General features: G+C 42.1%; 1 protein-coding gene across 1 annotated transcript in view; it reads right to left on the reverse strand.

Annotated features, from left to right (window-relative positions):
- Positions 1-10,837: 10,837 nt before the first annotated feature.
- EOGT (EGF domain specific O-linked N-acetylglucosamine transferase) overlaps positions 10,838-24,147 on the reverse strand; it is a 97,076-nt gene continuing 83,766 nt past the window's right edge. The window contains exons 15-16 of the mRNA XM_073592208.1: positions 20,043-20,145; positions 10,838-13,354 (exon numbers count right to left, since the gene is read on the reverse strand). Coding sequence (XP_073448309.1) covers positions 13,208-13,354; positions 20,043-20,145 — 250 coding nt within the window. The 3' untranslated portion in view covers positions 10,838-13,207. The remainder of the gene's footprint in view (positions 13,355-20,042; positions 20,146-24,147) is intronic.

Here is a 24,147-nt window from a genome sequence, read left to right on the forward strand (position 1 = left end):
GAATTTTGGCACTTCAGCAATATTTAGTGTCCTACATGTTTAAAATGTATTTTGAATATTATTTTAGGTGGTGTTTTTTTTTTCTTTATATATTTATTTTATTCAGTTATGGCCAGACGCTAGATGCCCTCTTTGACTTAGTTTGAGTTGGCCGTCGGTCCCACTCATGCTCTAGGAAAGTTGACTCTTTAACCCATCTGGTGGCAGAGTGAGACCCCTCCAGGCTCACACTTGTTTGTGTGCTCCATTCGCACTCTTTTGGCAGTGTCTAAGGGCCATTGTTTGCACTAATTATGTTTTGTTCTTTTTTTGTTTTTATTTTTCTGTTCAAAATGTTTCAAATCAGCTCCCCATGTTGGTCTGCTCATGTTCCTCCAATGCTTGAGGTGATTGCCCCCTTCGACCAAAAAGTCGGGGACATGGGAAGACCTGCAGCTGTTGCACTATTGATGTTTGTATTTGTACAAAAACAAGCAATACCTGTCATTATGGATGCTGACTTTATTTTTCTCTTTTTTTCCCCCTACTTTATTTCTCATAATGCTTAAATGTACAATAAAGATGAAAAAAAGAAAAGAAAAAAATATCACCAAAATACATTTTTATCCGTCTCGAAAAAATGATAAAAATTTCCTATGGGTCCATTGTTGTAGGACCACGTAATTGTCATTCGAAGTGCGACAGCACTGAAAGCTGAAAATTGGCCTGGGCAGGAAGACGGTGAACATGCCCGGTATTGACGTGGTTAATGCACTGCAAACCGCACATACACTATGTTACCAAAAGTATTGGGACACCTGCCTTTACACACACATGAACTTTAAAGGCATCCCAGTCTTAAGGCTCATACACACGATCAGATTTTTGTCCGGGAATTGTGTGATGACAGACTGTTGGCCTAAAATCCGACCATTGGTACGCTCCATCAGACAATTGTTGTCCAACTTTCCACCAACAAATGTTGGATAGCAGGCTAATACATTTTTGGCGGACAACGGTCTGTTGTCAGATTTTCCAGTCAGCTGTACACAAGTCTGTCACACAAAAGTTGAAAGTACAAACACGCATGCGCAGAATCAATGCTCACCAAACACGACATTAGCAGAAGGTGCCCAAAGGGTGGTGCTCAAGAGCTGAAATTCCTTGTAGTACGTCATTACGTTCGTGTTTGTTGGCCGACAATTGTGTGACATTTGTATGCAAGACAAGTTTCTGGTACACGCCCTTTGGATAAAAGTCTGATGCTTTGTTGGCCAATAATCTGAACGTGTGTACGTGGCTTTAGTCTGTAGGGTTCAACATTGAGTTGGCCCACCCTTTGCAACTTTAACAGCTTCAGCTCTTCTGGGAAGGCTGTCTACAAGGTTTAGGAGTGTGTCTATGGGAATGTTTGACCATTCTTCCAGAAGTGCATTTCTGAGGTCAGGCACTAATGTGGACGAGAAGGCCTGGCTCACAGTCTCCGCTCTTAATTCATCCCAAAGGTGTTTTGTCGGGTTGAGGTCAAGACTCTGTGCAGGCCAGTCAATTTCCTCCATCCCAAACTCGCTCATCCATGACTTTATGGGCCTTGCTTTGTGCACTGGTCAAGATCATTTGGTGGAGGGGGGATTATGGTGTTTTTCAGGGGTTGGGCTGGGCTGAGTTCCAGTAAAGGGAACTCTTAAGGTGTCAGCATACCAAGACATTTTGGACAATTTCATGCTCCCAACTTTGTGGGAACAGATGGGGATGACCCTTTCCTGTTCCAACATGACTGCGCACCAGTGCACAAAGCAAGGTCCATAAAGACATGGATGAGCGAGTTTGGGGTGGAGGAACTTGACTGGCCTGCACAGAGCCCTGACCTCAACCCCACAGAACACCTTTGGGATTAATTAAAGCAGAAAGTGCGAGCCAGGCCTTCTCATTCAACATCAGTGCCTGACCTCACAAATGCGCTTCTGGAAGAATGGTCACACATTCCCATAGACACACTCCTAAACCTTGTGGACAGCCTCCCCAGAAGAGTTTAAGCTGTTATAGCTGCAAAGTGTGGACCAACTCAATATTGAACCCTACGGACTAAGACAGGGATGCTAGTAAAGTTCATGTGCGTGTAAAGGCAGGTGTCTCAATACTTTTGGTCATATAGTGTAGGTGTGGAGCAGTCCTTAGACATTTGCAAGGTGGAAGGTAAAAATCCTTTACTGCAGAAGAGACATAGTAAAAAAAATAATAATAAAAAAAATAAAAACATACTTCTTGCAAATTTTCAACACTAAAGTTCCGCTTTAACCTTTCTGCACAAATTCTTCCAGACCATCTTGGCTTTGATAGAAAAAAAACTGTCTTGATAGCCGGGGAAAAAAAATAAGATGGAAGATAAAAATAAACAGGGATGATTAAAGCCAGGCATTGATGGATGCTCACTGGAGGTATACGCTGTATTTTCTGCTGACCTGGTTTTCATGGAGCCGATGCCAGCCACCGATCTACGTCCCCAAACAGAGGATTCATGATTGATCAGGAGAGGGGACTCCCAGTGTGAGACGGCACAGGAAACGCTCGAAAATATGAGAGAATGAATCAGGTTACTGCCTGACCACGATCTGTCATGGCTTCACAGGGCCTGCTGGGAAATTCTGAAGCGTGAAGTCTTTTTGGACATTAAGAACTCCAACAGACGGTGTGAAATGACTTTACTCTGGAGGCCTGCGGGCAGGAGGGGGGCGGAAGTGCTCTGCTTGTCCTGGGGGGTGACAGATTTCAATGTGGAATAATCCTTATGTACCCCGCCACAACCCAATGTAAGGCTTTATTAATTACCGCAAAGTGTTGCACCCCAGAGCAACCAGAATTCCCCTTCCACTAATCCTAAGCAGCTTAATGATCAAAATTTAGACTTCAACAGAATTACTTTGCTACTCTTTTTGTGCAATGGCTTGCTTGAATGGATAGTTTGAAGAGGCCCTGACACTAGCTTAAAGCTGAACTACAGGCATACAAAACTTTCATTTTAAATACATTCCTAAAGGATAAAAATCACCTTTTTGTGAACTAAAACCCAGATATTATCATGTAAACGTAGCAGTGACTGTGCTGCACATAGCAGAGCTGTGAGACGGACCCAATAAGCCACACCCACTACAGACTGCCTGCAAAAAACTACAGGAGGGGGCGGAGACAAGACCAGTCACCCTGCACAAGGAGAGAGAGCAGCAGTGACCGGTCTTTATTAGAGGAAGCTCCTGTACAGAGGTGAAGTCTCACACTGGATAACTGCACACATTTGGAAGAAATACTCAAACCACACCGAGATCTAAGTAAGATAACAGCATTGAAAAAAAACCAAGTATTTTTCCTCTTTTTTATCCACTTGCGACCGGCCTCTAAACATACTAGCCAATTTGACTAGTCATATCTCTAGTACAGCCCCCTTCCCTCCTTGCACATTATAGCCCTCTACTCTTTTGGTAGTGTTGAATTACTCTCTGTGCTGGCTCAGCTCATTTACCCCACTACATTTATGTAAGGTGCTGGGGTCAGAGCGAAGGGGAATGGCTTTTGGATATCTACAAAAGGGAGGATTTCACTGATTATTAAATGAATGGCGGAGGGTCATTATCACACTACACAGTATGACCACATGGGGTATTCATGGGGACATACCTGTTGGTGGCGCCAGCTGCCCGGTAGCCAATCTCAGTCTATTGCTACCATCTTTAGAGTTCAAACCTTGCATGCAAAAGACAATGATGAGCTTTGCATGCCCTGTTGGAAAAGCATGGTTGCAATAACACTCCTACCTGATGGGAGTGTTCCAAGATTGAACAGAGGCTCTTGGTGCGTATAAGGCTTCATTCACATGGGCACTGAGGCCCATAGTCTGTGAATGATCTAGGTGTTTAACCACTTCAATACTGGGCACTTTCCCCCCCTACCTGCCCAGGACAATTTTCAGCTTTCCATGCTGTCGCGTTTTGAATGACAATTGCGCGGTCATGCAACACTGTACCCAAACTACATTTTTATAATTCTCTTCCTACAAATAGAGCTTTTTGCTAAGCAAACTAAGAAAAAAATAAAAGTTTTTCTTTGTTTCTGTTATCAAATTTTGTTTTCTCCTTCACTGACGGTCACTGATGAGACTGCATTGATGGGCACTGATGACTTGGCACTGGTAAGGTAGCACTGATGAGGAGGCACTAATATGTAGAATTGATGGGCACTGATATGCAGCACTGATGGGCACTAATAGTGGTCACTGATGGGCACTAATAGGCGGCACTGATGGGCACTAATAGATGGCACTAATAGGCAGCAATGATGAGGAGGTACTGAGTCATTACTAATGGGCACTGATTGGCATCTGTCAAGGGCACTGACAGGCGTTACTGATGGGCACTGATTGGCAATCTGTGGTGGGCACCTCTGAAGGGGGCTATGCTGATTATCAGCGCAGACCCCCCATCTGACAGTAGAGCCACCGAGCGGCTCTCCCTGTCAGTGCAAACCAAGGAAAGTCGATTACCGGCACTTCCTGGTTCCCGCTGTGATCAGCTGTGATTGGACACAGCTGATCACGTGCTAACGAGCCTATGTCATAGGCTTTTTACCTAGATCCGAAATGCGGTGTGTCAGAGTGACACACAGCACCACCGATCGCCTGGATATGACGTCCAGTCAGGATAACAGAGCCAGATTGCAGACGTCAATCTGCAATGGGGTGGGCGGGAAGTGGTTAAAGTGGAACTTCACTCTTCCAATCAACATTGATTATTGTTAATCCTCATGCTGTTAGCATTAGTAAATGGATAGGAAAATATATCATATTCACTTGTTTTAAACACTTTTTTTTTTTTAATATTTCTTCAGTTGCCTCCTGGGTTCTTCTTCCTCTGGGCTCCAGGAAGTAAATGCTACATGAATCATTTGCCCTTACTCAAGATGGCCACGGCCAAAAAGGCTAGAGCTTGTTTTTCAAAATAAAATAAAAACAAAAAAAAAATAACAAAACTAAAGCATGGAGACATGGATGAATGGGGGCGTTTGCTTTTAACATTAAAACGGTTGTAAAGTCAGAAGTTTTTTTTATCTTAATGCATTCTATGCATTAAGGTAAAAAGCCTCCTGTGCACAGCAGCCTCCCCTCATACTTACTTGAGCCCAGTTTCTGTCTAGCGATGTCCACGAGTGTCTCAGTCATCCAGGACTCTCCCTCTTGATTGGTTGAGACACAGCAGCAGCACCATTGGCTCCTGCTGCTGTCAATCAAAGTCAATTAGCCAATCAGGAAAGAGGGGGCAGGGCCCAACTGCGGCTCTGTGTCTGAATGGACACATGGAGCTGCATTTCGGCTTGGGTGCCCCCATAGCAAGCCACCTAATGTGGGGGCACTCAACAGGAGGGAGGAACCAGGAGCACAGAAGAGGGAACCGAGAAGAGGAGGATCCGGGCTGCTCTGTGTAAATACACTGCAACAGAGCAGGTAAGTATAACATGTTTGTTAATTTTATAGGAAAAAAAAATAGACTTTACAATCACTTTAAAAATGAATTAAATAGTTTTTGATTTGTGGTGCTCAGACACAGTGAAGATCTACTTTAAGCGGTTAAAGCCACCAGGTGCGGGCAACCTATTCAAGTCTATGGGACACAGAGGCTTGTCCCAATTTGATAGCCTTGTGGGTGTTTAGACTGGAAAGCAGTCAGTGTGTATCCAGGGCTGCTCACCCATGCCCACATAGCTGTCAAATGTAAATGTCAAGTGTGAATGAGGCCTTATGCGCACAAAGAGCCTCTGTTAATTCCTGGAACACGCTAGGTTTGCCCCTTATCCCTTTAAATCAAACACATATGAATTACATTTCTGTGGCTGATTAAGGTGGTAATTAAACTCACTTAGTGCCTTATCTGCATTAAATTTGCCTCAGAACTTGTGTAATTCATATGTGTTTGGGTTTAAAGGAATGAGGTGGCAACCCTAGAACACTCCCATCAGGTGGGTCCTAGTGAATTGCATCCGTGCTTGTCCAACAGGGCATGCAAAGTTGCAAATATAGGCTTGTCCCAATTTGACAGCCATGTGAGTGAACGGCCATAAAAGCAGACAATATGTAATGGGGGCCACTCACCCACACCAGCATGGCTGTAAAATTGGGACAACCATCTGTGTTCATGAAGCTGCTGAGCTTTGCATGCCCTCTTGGACATGCATGTATGCAAGGGTGTAGCTGCTGTGTCATAGTTGCATAGTTAGTGAGGTTGAAAAAAGACATCTAGTTCAACCAAAAAAAAAGAAAAAAAACATATAATCCCATATACACAATTCTATACACACAGTCTAACCAGAGGAAGGCGAAAAACCCCAGCAAAGCATGATCCAATTTGCTACAGTATGGGAAATAAATCCTTCACGATCTCACGAGAGGCAATCGGATATTGCCTGGATCAACTTTACCTATAAATGTTAGCACCCAGTTATGTTATGTACACCTAGGAAAGAATACAGGCCTTTTTTAAAGCAATTTACTGAGCTGGCCAGAACCACCCCTGAAGGGAGTCTATTCCACATCTCTTACTGTGAAGAAACCTTTCCATATTTGAGGATGAAATTGTGTTTCCTCCAGATGTAAGGAGTGTTACGAACCTAGCTGGGACAGGGGCTTTTGGAGGGGTCTGGGAGCAAGCCTCTTACCAATTGACTATGGGCCCTGGTATTTAAGGGAACACTACTCTTTGGAAGGTGTGTACCTGGGGGTTCCGTAGAGTGGTCTTGTTACTTTGGATTCAAGTCCATGTCTCCTCAAAATACACAAACTCTGGGACTCTAGGCCTAGGATCCACGTTAAGGGCCTAGATGCCACATTTCCAGCAATGATTGCTCCATACTATGGGACTTATAGCAGATGTAGATGTCATCAGCAAGCCATCTGTCTGGGGTTGCCTGCTATAATGTGTTTATTGTAAGTAGGTCTAGTGTGCCTCTTAAGGGTCTTTCACCCATTGTTAATTGTGCTATTTAACTTTCCTATTGTTTGTCTGCTAGCAAACCATTGTGAGTTGTGTTTATACTTGTAATAATGTGTATTGTCATTTCTGAGCTTGGGGCCGGGAAGTCTGACCTGGAATGATACCTCTGAGTGATCCAGGTGGCTAATTAACGTAATGTTAGGTATTTTGTTGTAATTATATTCCTTTATACAGGTTGTATTGTTAGGGTAATATGATCAGGAGGGGGTGTCCTGCTGTGGGATATAAAAGTATGTGTCTGAGTTTCAAATGAAGAGTTCCAGCTTTGCAGCCAAACGAGTCCTGCCTAGTTCTTGTTTGCAATATGCGGCTATAATATCTGATATTTATGTTCAGACTGGAGGAAGCGGTATATGACGGAAGCACTCAAGCGGAGTGTGTGGGTCGTTCTGTTACAAGGAGTGCCTCCTTGTTCTCTATGATGACCTTAAAGTGATTACCTCAACACTAAGTTTACTATATGGACCACTTATGTATTTGTACATGTTGATCATATCCCCCCTTAATCTCCTCTTCTCAAGAGAGAATACATTCAGTTCCTCTAATCTTTCCTCATACCTGAGCTCCTCAATGCCTATTAGTTTGGTTGCCCTTCTCTGCACTTTCTCCAGTTCCCCGATTTCCTTTTTGAGAACTGGTGCCCAAAACTGTACTGCATATTCCAGATGAGGTCTTACTAATGATTTGTACAAGGGCAAAATTATACCTCATTTTGTCACCATAGACTTGAATAGGCTGGCAGCTTCAGCCACTTAAACACCCAGCCTATTCAACTACGGACTTCAGCGCCCATGTGAATGAAGTCTATAAGAATGATAATTTGTAAGTAAACCCAACCCTTAGGCCTCCTGTACAGTGAATGTTTGGTCTCCTCCCCTAGACACCTTTCCTCCTGGCAGAAAAAAAATGTTGGACGCTTGTAAGCACTGGGGCATTAATTCATTTAATTTGCCAGAATAATAATTTATTCTGCCCACTGAACTGAATGAATGCCCAAGCGCTAAACGTGTCTAGCACTAACGCACGTTTACAAGCGTCAAGCTTTATTCTACTATAATGCTGCTGCTTCTGGATGCACTGGCAGTGTTTTTTTTGCCCCCTAACGCCTTTGTGTGCATGGACACAAAGGCGAACATGGAGGGGCCTGCTGCGAACACCTTGATGATTGCATAATAGGGGCACACACCCCGAATGTGTCAAGCGGTTTACCCAAGTGCACTGGAGGAAATGCACATATAAATGTGAGTGAGATTTTAATACTTTTAATAAAATTAAGTGTATACAGTACAGCACTGTGTTGGTCCTTTATACTCTTTGAGCATTACCGACCTGAGGATTACTGCACACCAGAAGCAAGGCGACAGGAGAGTCCTTAGAAATTGGATATTAACCCTTGAGGGGAAGGCTCATATAGACCTGGGATAGGTCTATAAGGGAGGTGAGCACAAACATAGAAGGAGGTGGCGTTTTGCTTATTGAGTACACAGCATGCATTGAGGAGTGCCTGGTGTAGAATCTGCACAGATTTAGACTTTGTTACATTTTGTGGCTCTTTTCGGAACTTTTTGGTGTTGCTGGCATTCTTGAGAAGTACCATCACGTATTACATTTATTTTGTCACTCATTAATACAATATTGGATAAGGTCACGTTGCCACTTGAAGCACTGGGTATTTCATTTTAGATTGCACTGGAAATTTTGTGAAAGGGGAAACCACCACTATTGTTAATTTAAAGAGGAACTGCAGTCTGCTCACATAATATGTAATAAAAACATCTTTGCCATTCTGAAGCTTCCCTCCAACCACTTTGCCTATTATTTTATATATACTGTGATTCTGTACTTGCCAAATAAGCTGCAGAAATCTCCCTCCACTAAGTCTGGCTGCAACCATTTTAACTGTGGGCAGCTGAAGCTGCTGCCTGTTCACTTCCTGGATTTACAGACAGACGCCTCCAGCTCTGCAGCTCTCATTGGCCCTCTTATGACTCACCCCCCCCCCCCCTCCCTTTCTGGCAAACTCTCGTGACAGTATGAGAGAGAGCTGTGCACAATGTCATAAGCCTAGACTTTTTTCCAGACAAGAAACAGGAAGTGGGCTGTATAAGGTATTTATTCGCAGAAAAAAAATACGTTTTACTATCCAAAGTTAAAACAACAGTGGCAGAGGATTTAATAGATGGAAAGATGAAAATATGACTGAAGTTCCACTTTAAGTTCACGTGTCTCACTAGAAGTATGTAGCATTTTTTGTATATAGAGGATTAGTGCTTAACTTGCTTTTATCTTCTTCTTTAATATTTGAATATTTCTTTTTAAGTTATGCTATGTGAGTGGGGACATGTAATAAACAAAACGTAGGTGTTATCCCAATTTGGCAGCCAAAGGAGAAATACACTTTGAACCAAACCCAAGGTTTGCCTTAGTTTCAGCTCACACCACCTAATGATGTGGTGCTGCTCTCTACAGAATTCCCCTATGTGTCCAGGGCTACATGGGCACATGCTCCAAGGGGGTGGGATCCTTGACACCTTGGGTTTGTATGGAGAGGATGAAAGGGGGTTGCAGTCCGAGAGCAGGGGCGTCCAACCTTTTGACCTTCCTGGGCCACATTAGAAGAACAGGAATTGTCTTGGGCCACACATAAAATACACTAACAATAAGGTTAGCTGATGAGCAGAAAAAGTCAGGCAACGATCACCAATAAAGATAATGTACCTATCTGAGAAATAAAACTTTATTTTTTTGTAATATTTTTTATTGTAGAAGTAAAAGAGGGGAGTGCAACATGAAACTAGTGGAATATTTGACACAGTTTTTGATAAACTAACACATCAATATCTGGTTGGATGGATGTAGTATGTGAATTCTCAAGGTGCTCATCAGATATTTTGGTTCTAATTTTGCCCTTCCTGTGCTTCATCCTTGAAAACAAAGTAGAAAAGGAAAGATGGCGCAAAGATATGGGCAAAACACTGCGTTATGAGGCAAGTAAACTAAAACCACACAATGCACATACAATATAAACGATATTAAATATGATGAACATAAACTATGGCAACATCAGTAATGAGGATCATAATTGATCAGTATGGAGACAAAGTCCGGGTATAAAACAAAAAGTCCATATATTAATAAAAGATATAAAACATAACACTGGTGGCAGCTCCCTTAAGAGCGAAGCAGACTCTGGAATGCAAGACAAGAAATAGCAAGGTGCGCCTACTAAGTGCAGTATGTTGAAATAAGCAGAATTTATTGGTATAAACAGCCAAATGGCTACTCACATGACAGCTGTGTGAAAATAGGCATGGCTATCTCTGTATAGGACGTATGGTCACTGTAGGGTCCAGAACTCCATCCAAGGTGCTGTCTCCATGGGCTGCAGCGATGGAACGCACTTGCTCCAAGTGCGTTCCACGCTGGTGCGCACACCGCCGCCGAGCAGGAATCAAGCCAGCCGCACCATCTCTTTGATCCCCCTGCCTACGCATCACTGTAGCCAATGGAGACAGCACCCTGAATGGAGTTCCGGACCCTGCAGTGACCATACATCCTATACAGAGATACCCATGCCTGTTTTCTCACAGCTGTCATGTGAGTAGCCATTTGGCTGTTTATACCAATAAATTCAGCTTATTTCAACATACTGCACTTAGTAGGCGCATCTTGCTGTTTCTTTTCTCATCCTTGAAAATTGTTGCTCACACATATAGGTGCCACTGAAAACTGATGACATGAATAAGGCGTGATTGTGAAGAGTGGAACCCCCCCTCCCCCCCCAAAAAAAAAAAACAACATTTTTAAGTACGTTTACAATTTTGTGTTGGGCTGCAGGTTGGACACTCCTGTCCTAGAATGCCTATGCTTCTTCACTATAGGTACAGTACAGTGAGTAAGTGTTGTTACCCTTGGCCAGGAAGTATGTTATTGACTGAAATGTGAAAATAACCGAACAAAAGGCTCCTTTTTAACGTTTTTGGAAAAAGATGGCCAGAAAGTCTTTATCCACCTACAATATAGATTTTGTGCAGTGCATCCCTCCCCTTTGGTGAAAACTGTCAGAATCAAGAAAAATAACCACACACACAACCCAGTGAAATTATTTTATAAACAGATCTCCAACTCACTTGCATTTATTTCTGATGAAAAGTCAAACTAATGGTACAAAAATAGGATTTTTGACAATTTGATCATTTTCCTTTGATACTTAAAATTTAAATTGAAAAAAAAAAAAAAACACAAGGAAAGTGTTTACAAATCGTATAATAAAATACAGCAATCAAAATGTGGAACAGTAAGTAAAAAAAAAAAAAAAAAAAATCACTTCACTTCAAAATGAATTGATACAAGATACAAAATGTGTATTCGAAATCCACTATGGTCTCCTTTTATTTTATAGTGCATTTGCTTATATTTTTTACTTCTTTCTTCATTACGGTCATATTAAAAAAAAAAAAAAAAAAGTTTTGTTTTACTTTATTTACATTTTTTTAGCTAGAAGGGTTTTTTTTGCATGGGGTGAGCAGGGTTTAGAACCCCTGTTGTGTTTTTACTGGTATCTGGGAGCATCTGAGAGATTTTCCCTGACTTACACGTTGACAATGGTTTCACCAGACAGAAAAGTGCAAGGTAGTCTTCTACAGCAATAAAATCAGGGTAGGGAAAGAATAGAATGCCTGTTTTATTGTTGTCCCTGACCCGGTTGCAGATTTTTCCTCAATTCCAGTCTAGTAAGTTTTTGTCGCTATGGGGTTGATTTACTAAAACTGGAGAGTGCAAAATCTGATGCAGCTCTGCATAGAAACCATTTAGCTTCCAGGTTTTATTGCCAAAGATTAATTGAACAAGCTGAAGTTAGAAGCTGATTGGCTACAATGCACATCTGCAACAGATTCTGAGTGCAGCAGTTATAGTAAATCAGCCCCTATGGGATTGAAAAGAAATCTCTCCAATGGAAAAAGTAAAAACTCAACATTTTGAAATACTGCACATCAATATATTTAATTTTCATATGAAGCCAGCAGGTGGCATCCTCTGCAATTTTTTTCATGTTTTGCAGCTTCCCCTCACCACATGCTGTAAAATGCCTGCTGTTTACAGTGCTCAGTAGCTCAAAATAATATGTACACACATGAGAATTGACTCCTCTCCTATTTACTTTTCCTCCTTCATATGATTCTATTAGCGGTTTCAAATGAGAAACCGAGTTCCCGAAAAAAAGATAAATACTACTGTGCTCTCTCTTTCTAGAAAATCCCATGACATGGGTGAACATTGCATTAATTGTTTATATTTAGTGTAGAAAAAAATCAGTTTAAAATGTATAAACGTTAAAAATGAAAGCTGAACTCCAGGTCAGCTAAATACATAAATGAAATAAATATAGAGGAGCTGCTTTACCTGACAAAGGATTGTATTTCTGATATCTACATAGCCCTGCCCCACAGTACAGCCATGTAGGTGACACCACATACAGTGAAGGAATAAAATAGTGACTTTCCTGCAACTCCAGCCTTCTAACTGAACAGTAAAATACTCACAGGAGACTGATAATAGCAGCAGGAGCTCACTCTGCTCTCTCTTCCTACCAGCATGTTGCAATACACCTAACTGGCTCCTAGCCCTGCTCATCCCTGTCCAGTTACTGAGTCATATTCAGCTGCTTACACTAGTTGCTTAAAAAATGCATTGAAACATTTGTTAATACAGAACTGTATAAATGTGTCTTTTGTATCTGTCTGGGGTTTAACTTTAAAGAGCCGTTTGCTTAACGTTTTGTCCCAAAACGTTTATCTTTTCCCTTTAAATAACTTAATGATCTTCATTTTGTGTGCCAGCCCTGATCTCTAGAATCCTTGCTTCCTCTGACACTGAACGGAGCCGCTGTATTTAATTTTAAGCTCTCTTATCAGACTTCACTCATGCGATAAAGCCTTTTAGCCGAGTACAACATGACACCTAGAAGGCAATTCATGTCGTTGATGGCTTATGTTCCGGACTAGCGAGTGAGGTGTGTTGCGAAAGCAATGCATGATGGGTAAAAAATGTTGTTTCCTTCACTGTCCATTTAAAAAATGTCATCAACAACATAAAAAAAAAAACAATACTAATAAATAAACAAATTACACTGAATAAAATAATTTTATGTAAAAATGTGGATAAATTCTATGTTGGATCCCAACTGTTAATGGTCAAAGCTCATCACGCGGTCTTCGAAACGGCCACTTCGGATGATGGGACACGTAAGCCGCAGCCGAGCCTACCAGCCTCATGAATTCGTCGACATCGAAGGAGTAGTTTGTGAATTTCGGGTGCTCCCCCAGAGTCGGGTGATGTCCCTATATTAGACAGCATTATTTCATTGTAAGGTAAGGTTTTTTTTTTTTATTCTACCGAGAGACAAGTTAATTAAGTCACTCTGTGCACAGAACTAGCTTTCATTTAAAGCCCCCAGGAGCTATTGATCGTTTTTTTTTTTTCTGCATAGGGCACAAGGGGAATTATTGACAGGTTGAACTAATGACCAATTAATTTTCCTTTGCTGTAACCATAGCCATCAATGTGTAACCAATCAATGGGCGAGGAGAGGACAATGTAGTTTTACAAAAAAAAACACCAACTGAAACGGCAACTTCCACACAACTGGTGAAACTTTGTGGAGTCTTCTAAACGCTAACACTGAGCCAAACAGAACTGGGTTTACAAAGGAATCTCTACATATAATACTTTTTTTTTTTGTAATTCCTTTATACAGTAATAAATTATTTTAATATTAGAATTGATAGTATCAGAGGCACAACTGCAGATCACATGGCCCTACAGAGAAAATTTGATGGGACTGCCCAGTAACCTCTTTCTCTCTCTGAGCTGTGACCAGTGACACCAAGATCCCAAATACTCCTCTTGGGTATCTGACGGTCGCTCTCATACACTGTAAACTTTACAGGGGATTAGAGTTGTCATCAACTTTAACCTCTCCAATCCTTAATGGTACAGTACCATATTATCTATACATGTACAGAGATGTTCTATGAATAACTCCTACACGCCTTAGACGGCTTTCACACCGAGCCGCCCATAGCGTCGGCGGTCAAGCGCCGCTATTTTTAGCGGCGTTTTACCGTCGGATTTGCGCCGCATTTCGGCCGCTGGTGGGGCTCTTTTATCCCCCGTTATCGGCCGAGAAAGGGTTAAAGCCACCCGCAATGCGCCACATTAGTGGCATTTTGCCGGCGGTATCGCAGCGCTGCCCCATTGATTTCAAAGGTGAGCAGCGTTAAACACACCGCTCCTTCACCGCTCCAAAGAAGCTGTTGGCAGGACTTTTCCTGATGTCCTGCCAGCGCACCGCTCCAGTGTGAAAGCCCTCGGGCTTTCACACTGGAGACAATGGAGCAGCTGTTTGAGGGCGGATTGAAGACGCTATTTTTAACGCTCTAGCACCTGCAAAACGCCCTCTGTGTGAAAGGGGTCTAAGGGTAAAACAAATCCTAATGCCTAAGCACAATTTGCAACTTTGACATGTGTCAGTAAAACTGTACATATCATTACAACTACTTTGTACATACAGGTGGAATATTACCACCTGTATACCTGTTTTTTTTTTTTCGGGACAAAGTGGGCTTTCATTTTGGTGGTAAATGGTTGTGGATACCTCTTGATTTTTTTTTTCTTTTTAAAGGAAAACTGGGCCAAAATAGTATTTTTTTTTTTTTTTAAATGTAGCTGTATAATTCTTATTACTACCTTATCCTACCACCACAGAAAAGCCCTAAATAAATTCTCCTGCTCCTGACGATCGCAGCGATACCACATATGTATATGCTAGTTATTGTTAGTACCTGTAGTGCAGTGATGGCGAACCTTGGCACCCCAGATGTTTTGGAACTACATTTCCCATGATGCTCATGCACTCTGCAGTGGAGCATCATGGGAACTGTAGTTCCAAAACATCTGGGGTGCCAAGGTTCGCCATCACTGCTGTAGTGCAACCCAGAAAATAGTGCACATTTTGCTTTTTTTTTTTTTTTTTTGTCCTACCTAAAACACACTGACATTAACATTAACTGCCACTGATACGAATTTAAAAAAAAATCCTGCCCAAAATATACTGACCCTGACCTTTACCTTTACTTGACCAAACACTAACCCTGGCACTGACCTAGATCAAGCCTTGATCTAGGTATTTTTTATTTTATTTTTTAATATTTCTTTATTTTTATTTTATTTTTTTACACACACTTTTTTTCCTCTCTGCAATCACTGACTGATCACTGTGGCAGCCAATCAGAGGCTACAACGATGATCAGGTGACCCGGAAACAGGAGTTCTGGGTCCCGATCGTTACTATGGGGCCCGGGGCTCTCTGTGAGAACCTAGTCTCTGTGCTGGGGGCCCTAGTAGGGAGGTTGTTGAGGCAAATGAACCCCTTGACGCCAACGTAATACAAATATGCAGCCCCTCCGCACTGGGATTTTTTTCGTGGGGCCGCATATTTGCATATCTCCCTTTTTGCTGGGAGCTCGCCGCATGTCAATGCAGATCTCTAAGCTACATAGCGTTCACCAGAAAAAGAAAGAATAATAAAGGAGATACATAAAACTCATTCATAAGTAAACTTGCACAGATACAATCATTTAAAAAACAAATTATCCAATTATTGTATAAGACCCAATCATGACGGCTTTGCTTCCCAGGATAATACAATAAAATCAGTGATCCTGGTTGAATAAACTCACATAGAGCAGGTTTCATTAACTTAGTACAGTAAAAAAAAAAAAAAGTCTATAAAATGTTCAAAAGGTATATTAATATACACCGATCAGCCATAACATTATAACCACCAACAGCTAAAGTGAATACCATTTTCTTATCTCATTACAATGGCACCTGAAAGTGGGTGGAACATATTGGGCAGCCTGTGAAGTTGAAGTTTTAAAAGCAAAAAAAATGGGCAAGCATAGGATTTAAGTGTCATTGACCTGGGCCAAATTGTATTGACTAGTAGTGTTCCATCATTGTTGTCAGTGGAAGGAAATTCCCCCTATTGTTGGTGTCATTGAAATGACTAGTGCCTCATCTTTGATGCCAGTGGGAGAAACCATGCCCCATGGTTGGAGTCAGTGGGAGGAATAGTGCCCCATAATTGGTGTCAGTGGAAGGATTAGTGCCCCATCATTGGTGTCAGTGGAAGGATTAGTGCCCCATCATTGGTGTCAGTGGAAGGATTGGTGCCCCATCATTGGGGTCAGTGGGAGAAATAGTGCCCCATTATTGATGTCAGTGGATGGAATATTGTCCCATTGTTTGTGTCGTTGAAATGAATAGTGCCCCATCTTTGATGCAAGGGGGAGAACGGTGCCCCACGGTTGGTGTCAGTGGGAGGAATAGTGCCCCATTGTTGGTGTAGTTGAAATCAATAGTGTCGCATCTTTGATGCCAGTGGAAGAAACTGTGTCCCATGGTTGGTGTCAGTGGAAGGAATAATGCCCCATCAATGGCGTCAGTGGAAGGATCAGTGCCCCATCATTGGGGTCAGTGGGAGGGTTAGCGCTATATCATTGGTGTCAGTGGGAGGAATCGTACCCCATTGTTGGGGTCATTAAAATGAATAGTGCCTCATCTCTGATGCAAATGGGAGAAACTGTGCCCCATGGTTAGTGTTAGTGGGAGGTATAGTACTCCATCATTGGTGTCAGTGGGAGGAATAGTGCCCCATCAATGGTATCAGTAGTAGGAATAGTGCTCCATCATTGGTGTCCATTGTTTTATATCAGTGGGAGAAATTATGTCCCAATCTTGGTGTCAGTGGGAGGAATAGTGCCCCAAGGGCCAGATAAAGGCAAGCAAAGGGCCGCATCCGGCCCACGGTTTGGAGACCACTGGGCTAAACGACTGGGTCAGAGCAACTCCAAAACCACAGCTCTTGCGGTCAGCAGTGGTCAAGACCTTCAAAAACTGGTCCAAGGAAGGAAAACCAGCAAACAGCGATTGGGTCATGGGCGGCCAAGGCTCACTGATGTAGGTGGGGAGCGAAGGCTGGTCAGTGTAGTCTGATATAATAAAAGAGCTACTGTGGCTCAAATTGCTGAAAAAAATGAATGCTGGTTCTGATAGAAAGGTGTCAGAGCACACGGTGCATTGCAGTTTGTTGTATATGGGGCTATGTAGCTGCAGACCCGTCAGGATGCTCATGCTGACCTATGCCCACAGCCAAAAAGGCCTACAATGGGCACATAATCATTAGAACTGGACTATGGAGCAAGGAAAGAAGGTGGCCTGGTCTGACAAATCATGTTTGCTTTTACATCATGTGGATGGCCGGGTGTGGGTGTGTGTGTGTGTGTCACTTACCTGGTGAAGAGATGGCACCAGGATGCACTATGGGAATAGGGCAAGCTAGTTGAGACAGTGTGATGCTTTGTCTAATGGAGTCCATACCTTGATGGGTCAGGGCTGTTTTGGTGGAAAAAAGGGGACCTATTCAATATTAGGTAAGTGGACATAATGTTATGGGTGGTGGTTATAATAATATGGTTGATTGGTTTATGCATCCACCCAAAATTGATAATGTAATGCTTGTTGAATACTCACATCAAAACACTGATAATTTATTGAGCACATTATGAAAAGGTCCATAAAAGTCTATTAATACAAATATATAGAGATTCTTCCTCCACCCGGGTGTGTAAGCCTCCACCTTTAACCAGTAAAAGATTGCCGTGAAAACCACTGCATCCACCACCACACATCAATTCACAATGCACCTTATCAGAGACCTCACATCAGCAAGGGAACCCAATGGTATCTTTTCCGGAGTCACCACTTTGATCTAGCCTGCTTTCCACCAGCTTCCGTTGCAAGGCAAAAGCAACACCCCACTCATGATTAATCACCGCCAGGGTTTAACAAGAAGGTAGCGCTCCAATCATGCAGATTATTACAGTTGGGCTTACTGCAGAGGCTGGGTGGGGGTCTATAATAATTTAACACTTGAATTTTTTTACACTGTGCTTAATTCATTATACAGGATTTCACAAAAGTGAGTACAACAATCACATTTTTGTAAATATTTTATTATATCTTTTCATATGACGACACTGAAGAAATTAAACTTTGCTACAATGTAAAGTAGTGAGTGTACAGCTTGTATAACAGTGTAAATTTACTGTCCCCTCAAAATAACTCAACACACAGCCATTATGTCTAAATCGCTGGCAACAAAAGTGAGTATACCCCTAAGTGAAAATGTCCAAATTGGGCCCAATTAGCCATTTTCCCTCCCCAGTGTCATGTGACTCGTTAGTGTTACAAGGTCTCAGGTGTGAATGGGGAGCAGGTGTGTTAAATTTGGTATTATTGTTCTCACTCTCTCATACTGGTCACTGGAAGTTCAGCATGGCATCTCATGGTAAAGAACTCTCTGAGGATCTGAAAAAAAGAATTGTTGCTCTACATAAAGATAGCCTAGGCTATAAGAAGATTGCCAAGACCTTGAAACTAAGCGGCAGCATGGTGGCCAAGACCATACAGCGGTTTAACAGGACAGGTTCCACTCAGAACAGGCCTCGCCATGGTCGACCAAAGGAGTTGAGTGCACATGCTCAGCTTCATATCCAGAGGTTGTCTTTGGGAAATAGAAGTATGAGTGCTGCCAGAGGTTGAAGGGGTGGGGGGTCAGCCTGTCAGTGCTCAGACCATGGTCTGCATGGCTTTCATCCCAGAAGGAAGCCTCTTCTAAAGATGATGCACAAGAAAGCCCGCAAACAGTTTGCCGAAGACAAGCAGACTAAGGACGTGGATTACTGGTACCATGTCCTATGGTCTGATGATACCAAGATAAACTTATTTGGTTCAGATGGTGTCAAGCGTGTGTGGCGGCAACCAGGTTAGGTGTACAAAGACAACTGTGTCTTGCCTACAGTCAAGCATGGTGGTGGGAGTGTCATGGTCTGAGGCTGCATGAGTGCTGCCGGCACTGGGGAGCTACAGTTCATTGAGGGAACCATGAATGTCAACATGTACTGTGACATACTGAAGCAGAGAATGATCCCCCTCCCTTCGGAGACTGGGCCGCAAGGTAGTATTCCAACATGAAAAACGACCACATACACACCTTCAAGACGACCACTGCCATGCTAAAGAAGCTGAGGGTAAAGGTGATGGACTGACCAAGCATGTCTCCAGACCTAAACCCTATTTAGCATCTGTGGGGTATCCTCAAACAGAAGGTGAAGGAGCACAAGATCTCTAACATCCACCAGCTCCATGATGACGTCATGGAGGAGTGGAAGAGGACTCCAGTGGCAACATGTGAAGCTCTGGTGAACTCCATGCCCAAGAAGGTTAAGGCAGTGCTGGAAAATAATGGTGGCCACACAAAATATTGACACTTTGGGCCCAATTTGGACATTTTCACTTAGGGGTGTACTCACTTTTATTGCCAGCGGTTTAGACATTAATGGCTGTGTTGAGTTATTTTGAGGGGACAGCAAATTTACACTGTTATACAAGCTGTACACTCACTACTTTACATTGTAGCATAGTGTCATTTCTTCAGTGTTGTCACATGGAAAGATAAAATAAAATAGTTACAAAAATGTAAGGGGTGTACTCACTTTTGTGAGATACTGTATGTGTTTTTATTTGTTCAACGAGCACCACTCATTTTACTGTACTATCAATTTTGGGTGGAGCTATATACCACTTACAGTTGCTGTTTTTTTATTAATGTTTTAAGTAATGGGAGCGTTAGGTTGACTCTTATATTGCTCTTCCCAGGATATACTACTGTGGGCAACAGTGAGAGTACCACTATCAGCCAGGTTTATCAGAGGGATATTAATTCTCCACAGTGGTAAGTGTAAACTGGGCTAGACCCTCTTTCAGGATTGTATTGCTGTTTGCGTTCGCACTAGGGAGAAGATCACCTCTCTCTTCCTGTGGTGCCTCTCGTCGCTCTGTATTGGCCAATACACAGATCAAGAATATGTATTCTCCAGATCTTACAATTAGTCCAAGACTTACCTTATCCTGAGGAAAAACCTTGCTGGCCGTCTCCCACGTGATGTAGTGAACTCCTCGAAGCCTTGCCAAGTCCAAGTAACACCTTTCATCTTCACAGTTATACCTGAAAAATTCATATCATTCATATTACTGACCTGTCCATAAAACAATAGCACATGTAAAATGAACACAAATGCAGGATGATAACAATTATGAGATTACTCAGTTAAATACAAGTCAGCAATGGAAGCTCTCGCCCTAACAGCCCTTTTTATATACACTATATGGCCATATGTTTTTGGAAACTTGACCATAATTCCTACACTATACCCAGAAGTAGGTGGACACTTCTTCAAATGATTGGGTTCCAGTGTTTCCATTGAAGGGTACTGTTAACGCATTATGGGCTTCTTTTAACTGCTTGGTGAAGGTCCCTTTCTGTTCCAGCATGACTGTGTCCCTGGGCACTAAGCCAGCTCCATAAAGACATGGTTTGACCAGTCTGGTGTGGTGAAACTTAAGTGGCCTGTACAGAGTCCTGACCTCAACCCTTCTGAACACAACGTTGACATGAATTAGGACACTCTAAAAGCTGATCCAGGTCTTCTCACCCAACATCACTACCTGACCTCACAAAGGCTTTTTTGACTGAATGGACACAAATTCCCAGAGACACACTCCAAAATCGTGTGAAAAGCCTTTTAGAAGTATGAAGTATGCAATAGAAACTCCAAATTAATAGCCTTGGTTTTGGAATAGGATATCCAACAAGTTCATATAGATGTGATGGTCAAGTGTCTTTTGGCCATAAAATCTACAATCATTCTATATGAAATCCACTATAGGCAACAATGGACTAGGCAACAATAGACTAGGCATCCTGTTAGAGTCTACTAGAGATCTGTCAGAAGTGGAGACCCCTCAATATTACAACAAGGGATGCCAAAAAAGGACGGGGGGGGGGGGGGTATCAATTTTCTTTGAAATATCCCTTAATGGTCCTGTACATGAATCTTAATTTATACATCCAGCTTGTCACTAGTAAATGGCAATGGCTCAACTGAGAAATTTTTAAACTAGACTAAATGTATCTTTTCTAACCCTTATCACCATAAATGCCCATAAAACAAGATTTACACTGTAACAATATACCTGCACTACGTCATGGTTATAAAGAACTATTAATGGAGAAGGAGCCCTGTCATTGTGATTAATGCCAGTAGATTATCACAGTCTTCACATACAAGTAGACAGATCTGGTCTGCTTGGGTACCAGACTGACCCCCGCACACAAAACTCGTGGGAAACAAACTTTCTGCCTATTTTAAGAATCTATAAATATATATTGGACATTCTTCTGCAAGATGTCATGTTAGGAAATATGAATAAATGAAGAACGCCAAATACTTTTTTTTTTTAAATGGGAACTGCAATAGATGCCATTATATTCTAAAATAATGTAGCAAGTCTCCCATTGAATATCTGAAAAACTCTAGGCTTTTCTAGTCCAAACACGCACTATATACACTACATTACCAAAAGTATTGGGACACCTGCCTTTACATACACATGAACTTTAATGGCATCCCAGTCTTAGTCTGTAGGGTTCAATATAGAGTTTGCCCACCCTTTGCAGCTATAACAGCTTCAATTCCTCTGGGAAGGCTGTCCACAAGGTTTAGGAGTGTGTCTATGGGAATGTTTGACTATTCTCCAGCAGCGCATTTGTGAGGTCAGACACTGATGTTGGATGAGAAGGCCTGGCTCGCAGTCTTCGCTTTAATTCATCCCAAAGGTGTTCTATAGGGTTGAGGTCAGAACTCTGTGCAGGCCAGTCAAGTTCCTCCACCTCAAACTCCCTCATCCATGTCTTTATGGACCTTGCTTTGTGCACTGGTGCACCAGTCATGTTGGAACAGGAAGGGCCATCCCCAAACTGTTCCCACAAAGTTGGGAGCATAAAATTGTCCAAAAATGTCTTGTTATGCTGAAGTCTTAAAGTTCCCTTCACTGGAACTAAGGGGCCAAGCTCAACCCCTGAAAAACAACCCCACACTATAATCCCCCTCCACCAAATGATTTGGACCAGTGTGCAAAGCAAAGTCCATAAAGACATGGATGAGGGAGTTTGCTTCTTGCCATTATGTCATTGCTGAGAAAATGATTCAGCTTCCACATAGTCTGTGAACAGATGTCATCTACTCTCCATACTTAAAAAGGTTTTCTGTACTATCAGAGGTCATTTGGCTGATTTGCTTCCCTTTGAAACCGAACTCACAGTAAATCATGGATCACAATCTCAGCAATGGCCTGCTGTCACTTTAAGGCCTAATGCACACTGGACATTTTTACAGCTGCTGTTTTTGGCTTCTGGCATTTTTTTCTACAGCCCGTAAACTCCCAGCATGCTATACTATGTGTCCATGCACACATAGGCTGTTATCAATGTTTTTTGGCTGGAAAAACCCCAAGAACTAGTGGGTTTTGAGAGGAGTTTTTGAACTGTAAAAATGCTCTAATGCTGATAAACATGGTAAAACGCAGTAAAACACGGCTAACCAGCGTTTTTGATCCCATAGCTTAGGTTTTCTTGCTAAAAACACAGCAAAACGCTAATGCAAAAAAAGTGGAAAAATGCAGAAAAACTCACGTTTTTAAATGCGGCAACGCTACTGCGATTTTTATAGTGTCCAGTGTGCATGAGGCTTAAAGCTCACCAAATACTGTATACATTTTGACTGTACAATCTTCTTCAGATCTGCCAACAACTGCACAGGGCTGGCTTGATTGAATATAATGAAATGGCTACATAAGGTACACCCTCCTATTGCACAGTTGTTTGGTAAATCTAAAGGAGATTGTATAAAGACTGTACAGTCAATTTGTAATGTTTGTGATGGGCTTAAAGCGGAAATAAAGGCCCAGATACTTACCTCTTCCAACTGTCCGACGCTCACAAGTCCCTTACCAGCATCTCCTCCCCAGCTTCTTGCGGGTCTTACCTAGAGCCGTTTACTATATGTACTCAATTCACATTCAAATTGGATTTGTATATTCCACATGATTTATTCTTAATTTTATTATTATTATTATTATTATTATACAGGATTTATATAGCGCCAACAGTTTACGTAGCGCTATACAACTTGAGGGTACTACAAATACAATACACTTTAATACAGTAGGAATCAGAGGGCCCTGCTCCTTAATTTATGAATGTTTGTATTTATATAATAAAATGTACTATTTTATATACTCTACTGTTTTCAGTCACTGTTAAAGTCCCATTCCTTAGGGGGTTTTTTGTTTTATTTCCAGCTTCTTCCGGGTGCCAGTCTTTAGCTACCTTCATTGGTTGGTGTGGGATGATGGCACATCCCTGCATACGCAGAAATGCAGTCATCCCCGCACACAGCGAGTGTGCCTGAAAGTAAACTAAGCTGCGCATGGGTGGCTCAATGTACATTCTACAGGGGATTGCGAGCAGGCAGGTAGGTGTATTTTATTGCAGAAGAGACTCTACTCTGCATTAAAAAGCCTGTCTATCCGCAATATTTGCAATATTTAACATTTTCCACTACGTTTCTGAAAGAGAGTACAGTGTAAATCCAGACATGGATCCCAATCTCAGCAAGGGCTTGTTTTCAGTCTAATTCCTGAACTGGAGGTGGAGTGTAAATGCAGACATGAATCATAATCTCAACAAGTGCTTCTTTCAGTCTAATTCCTGAAACAGAGGTGAAGCTTATATGTGGTCATGGACTGTAATCTCAGCAAGGGCCTATTATCAGTCTAATTCTTGAAAAGTAGGTGGAGCTTACATGCAGAAATGGATCATAATCTCAGCAATGACCTGTTGTCAGTACTTGAAAGAAGGTGGAGCCTATAGACACACATGAACATCATGGGTTTGATTTACTAAAACCGGAGAGTGCAAAATCTGGTGCAGCTGTGCATGGTAGTCAATCAGCTTCTAACTTCAGCTTGTTCAATGAAGCTTTGACAAAAAAAAAAAAATTGGAAGCTGATTGGTTTCTATGCAAAGCTGCACCAGATTTTGCGCTCTCCAGTTTTAGTAAATCAACCCCCATGTGTCCAAGATATTGCAAGTCCTTATAACTGCATA

Source organism: Aquarana catesbeiana, linkage group LG07 (assembly GCF_042186555.1).
Source record: "Aquarana catesbeiana isolate 2022-GZ linkage group LG07, ASM4218655v1, whole genome shotgun sequence".
Classification (NCBI taxonomy): domain Eukaryota; kingdom Metazoa; phylum Chordata; class Amphibia; order Anura; family Ranidae; genus Aquarana; species Aquarana catesbeiana.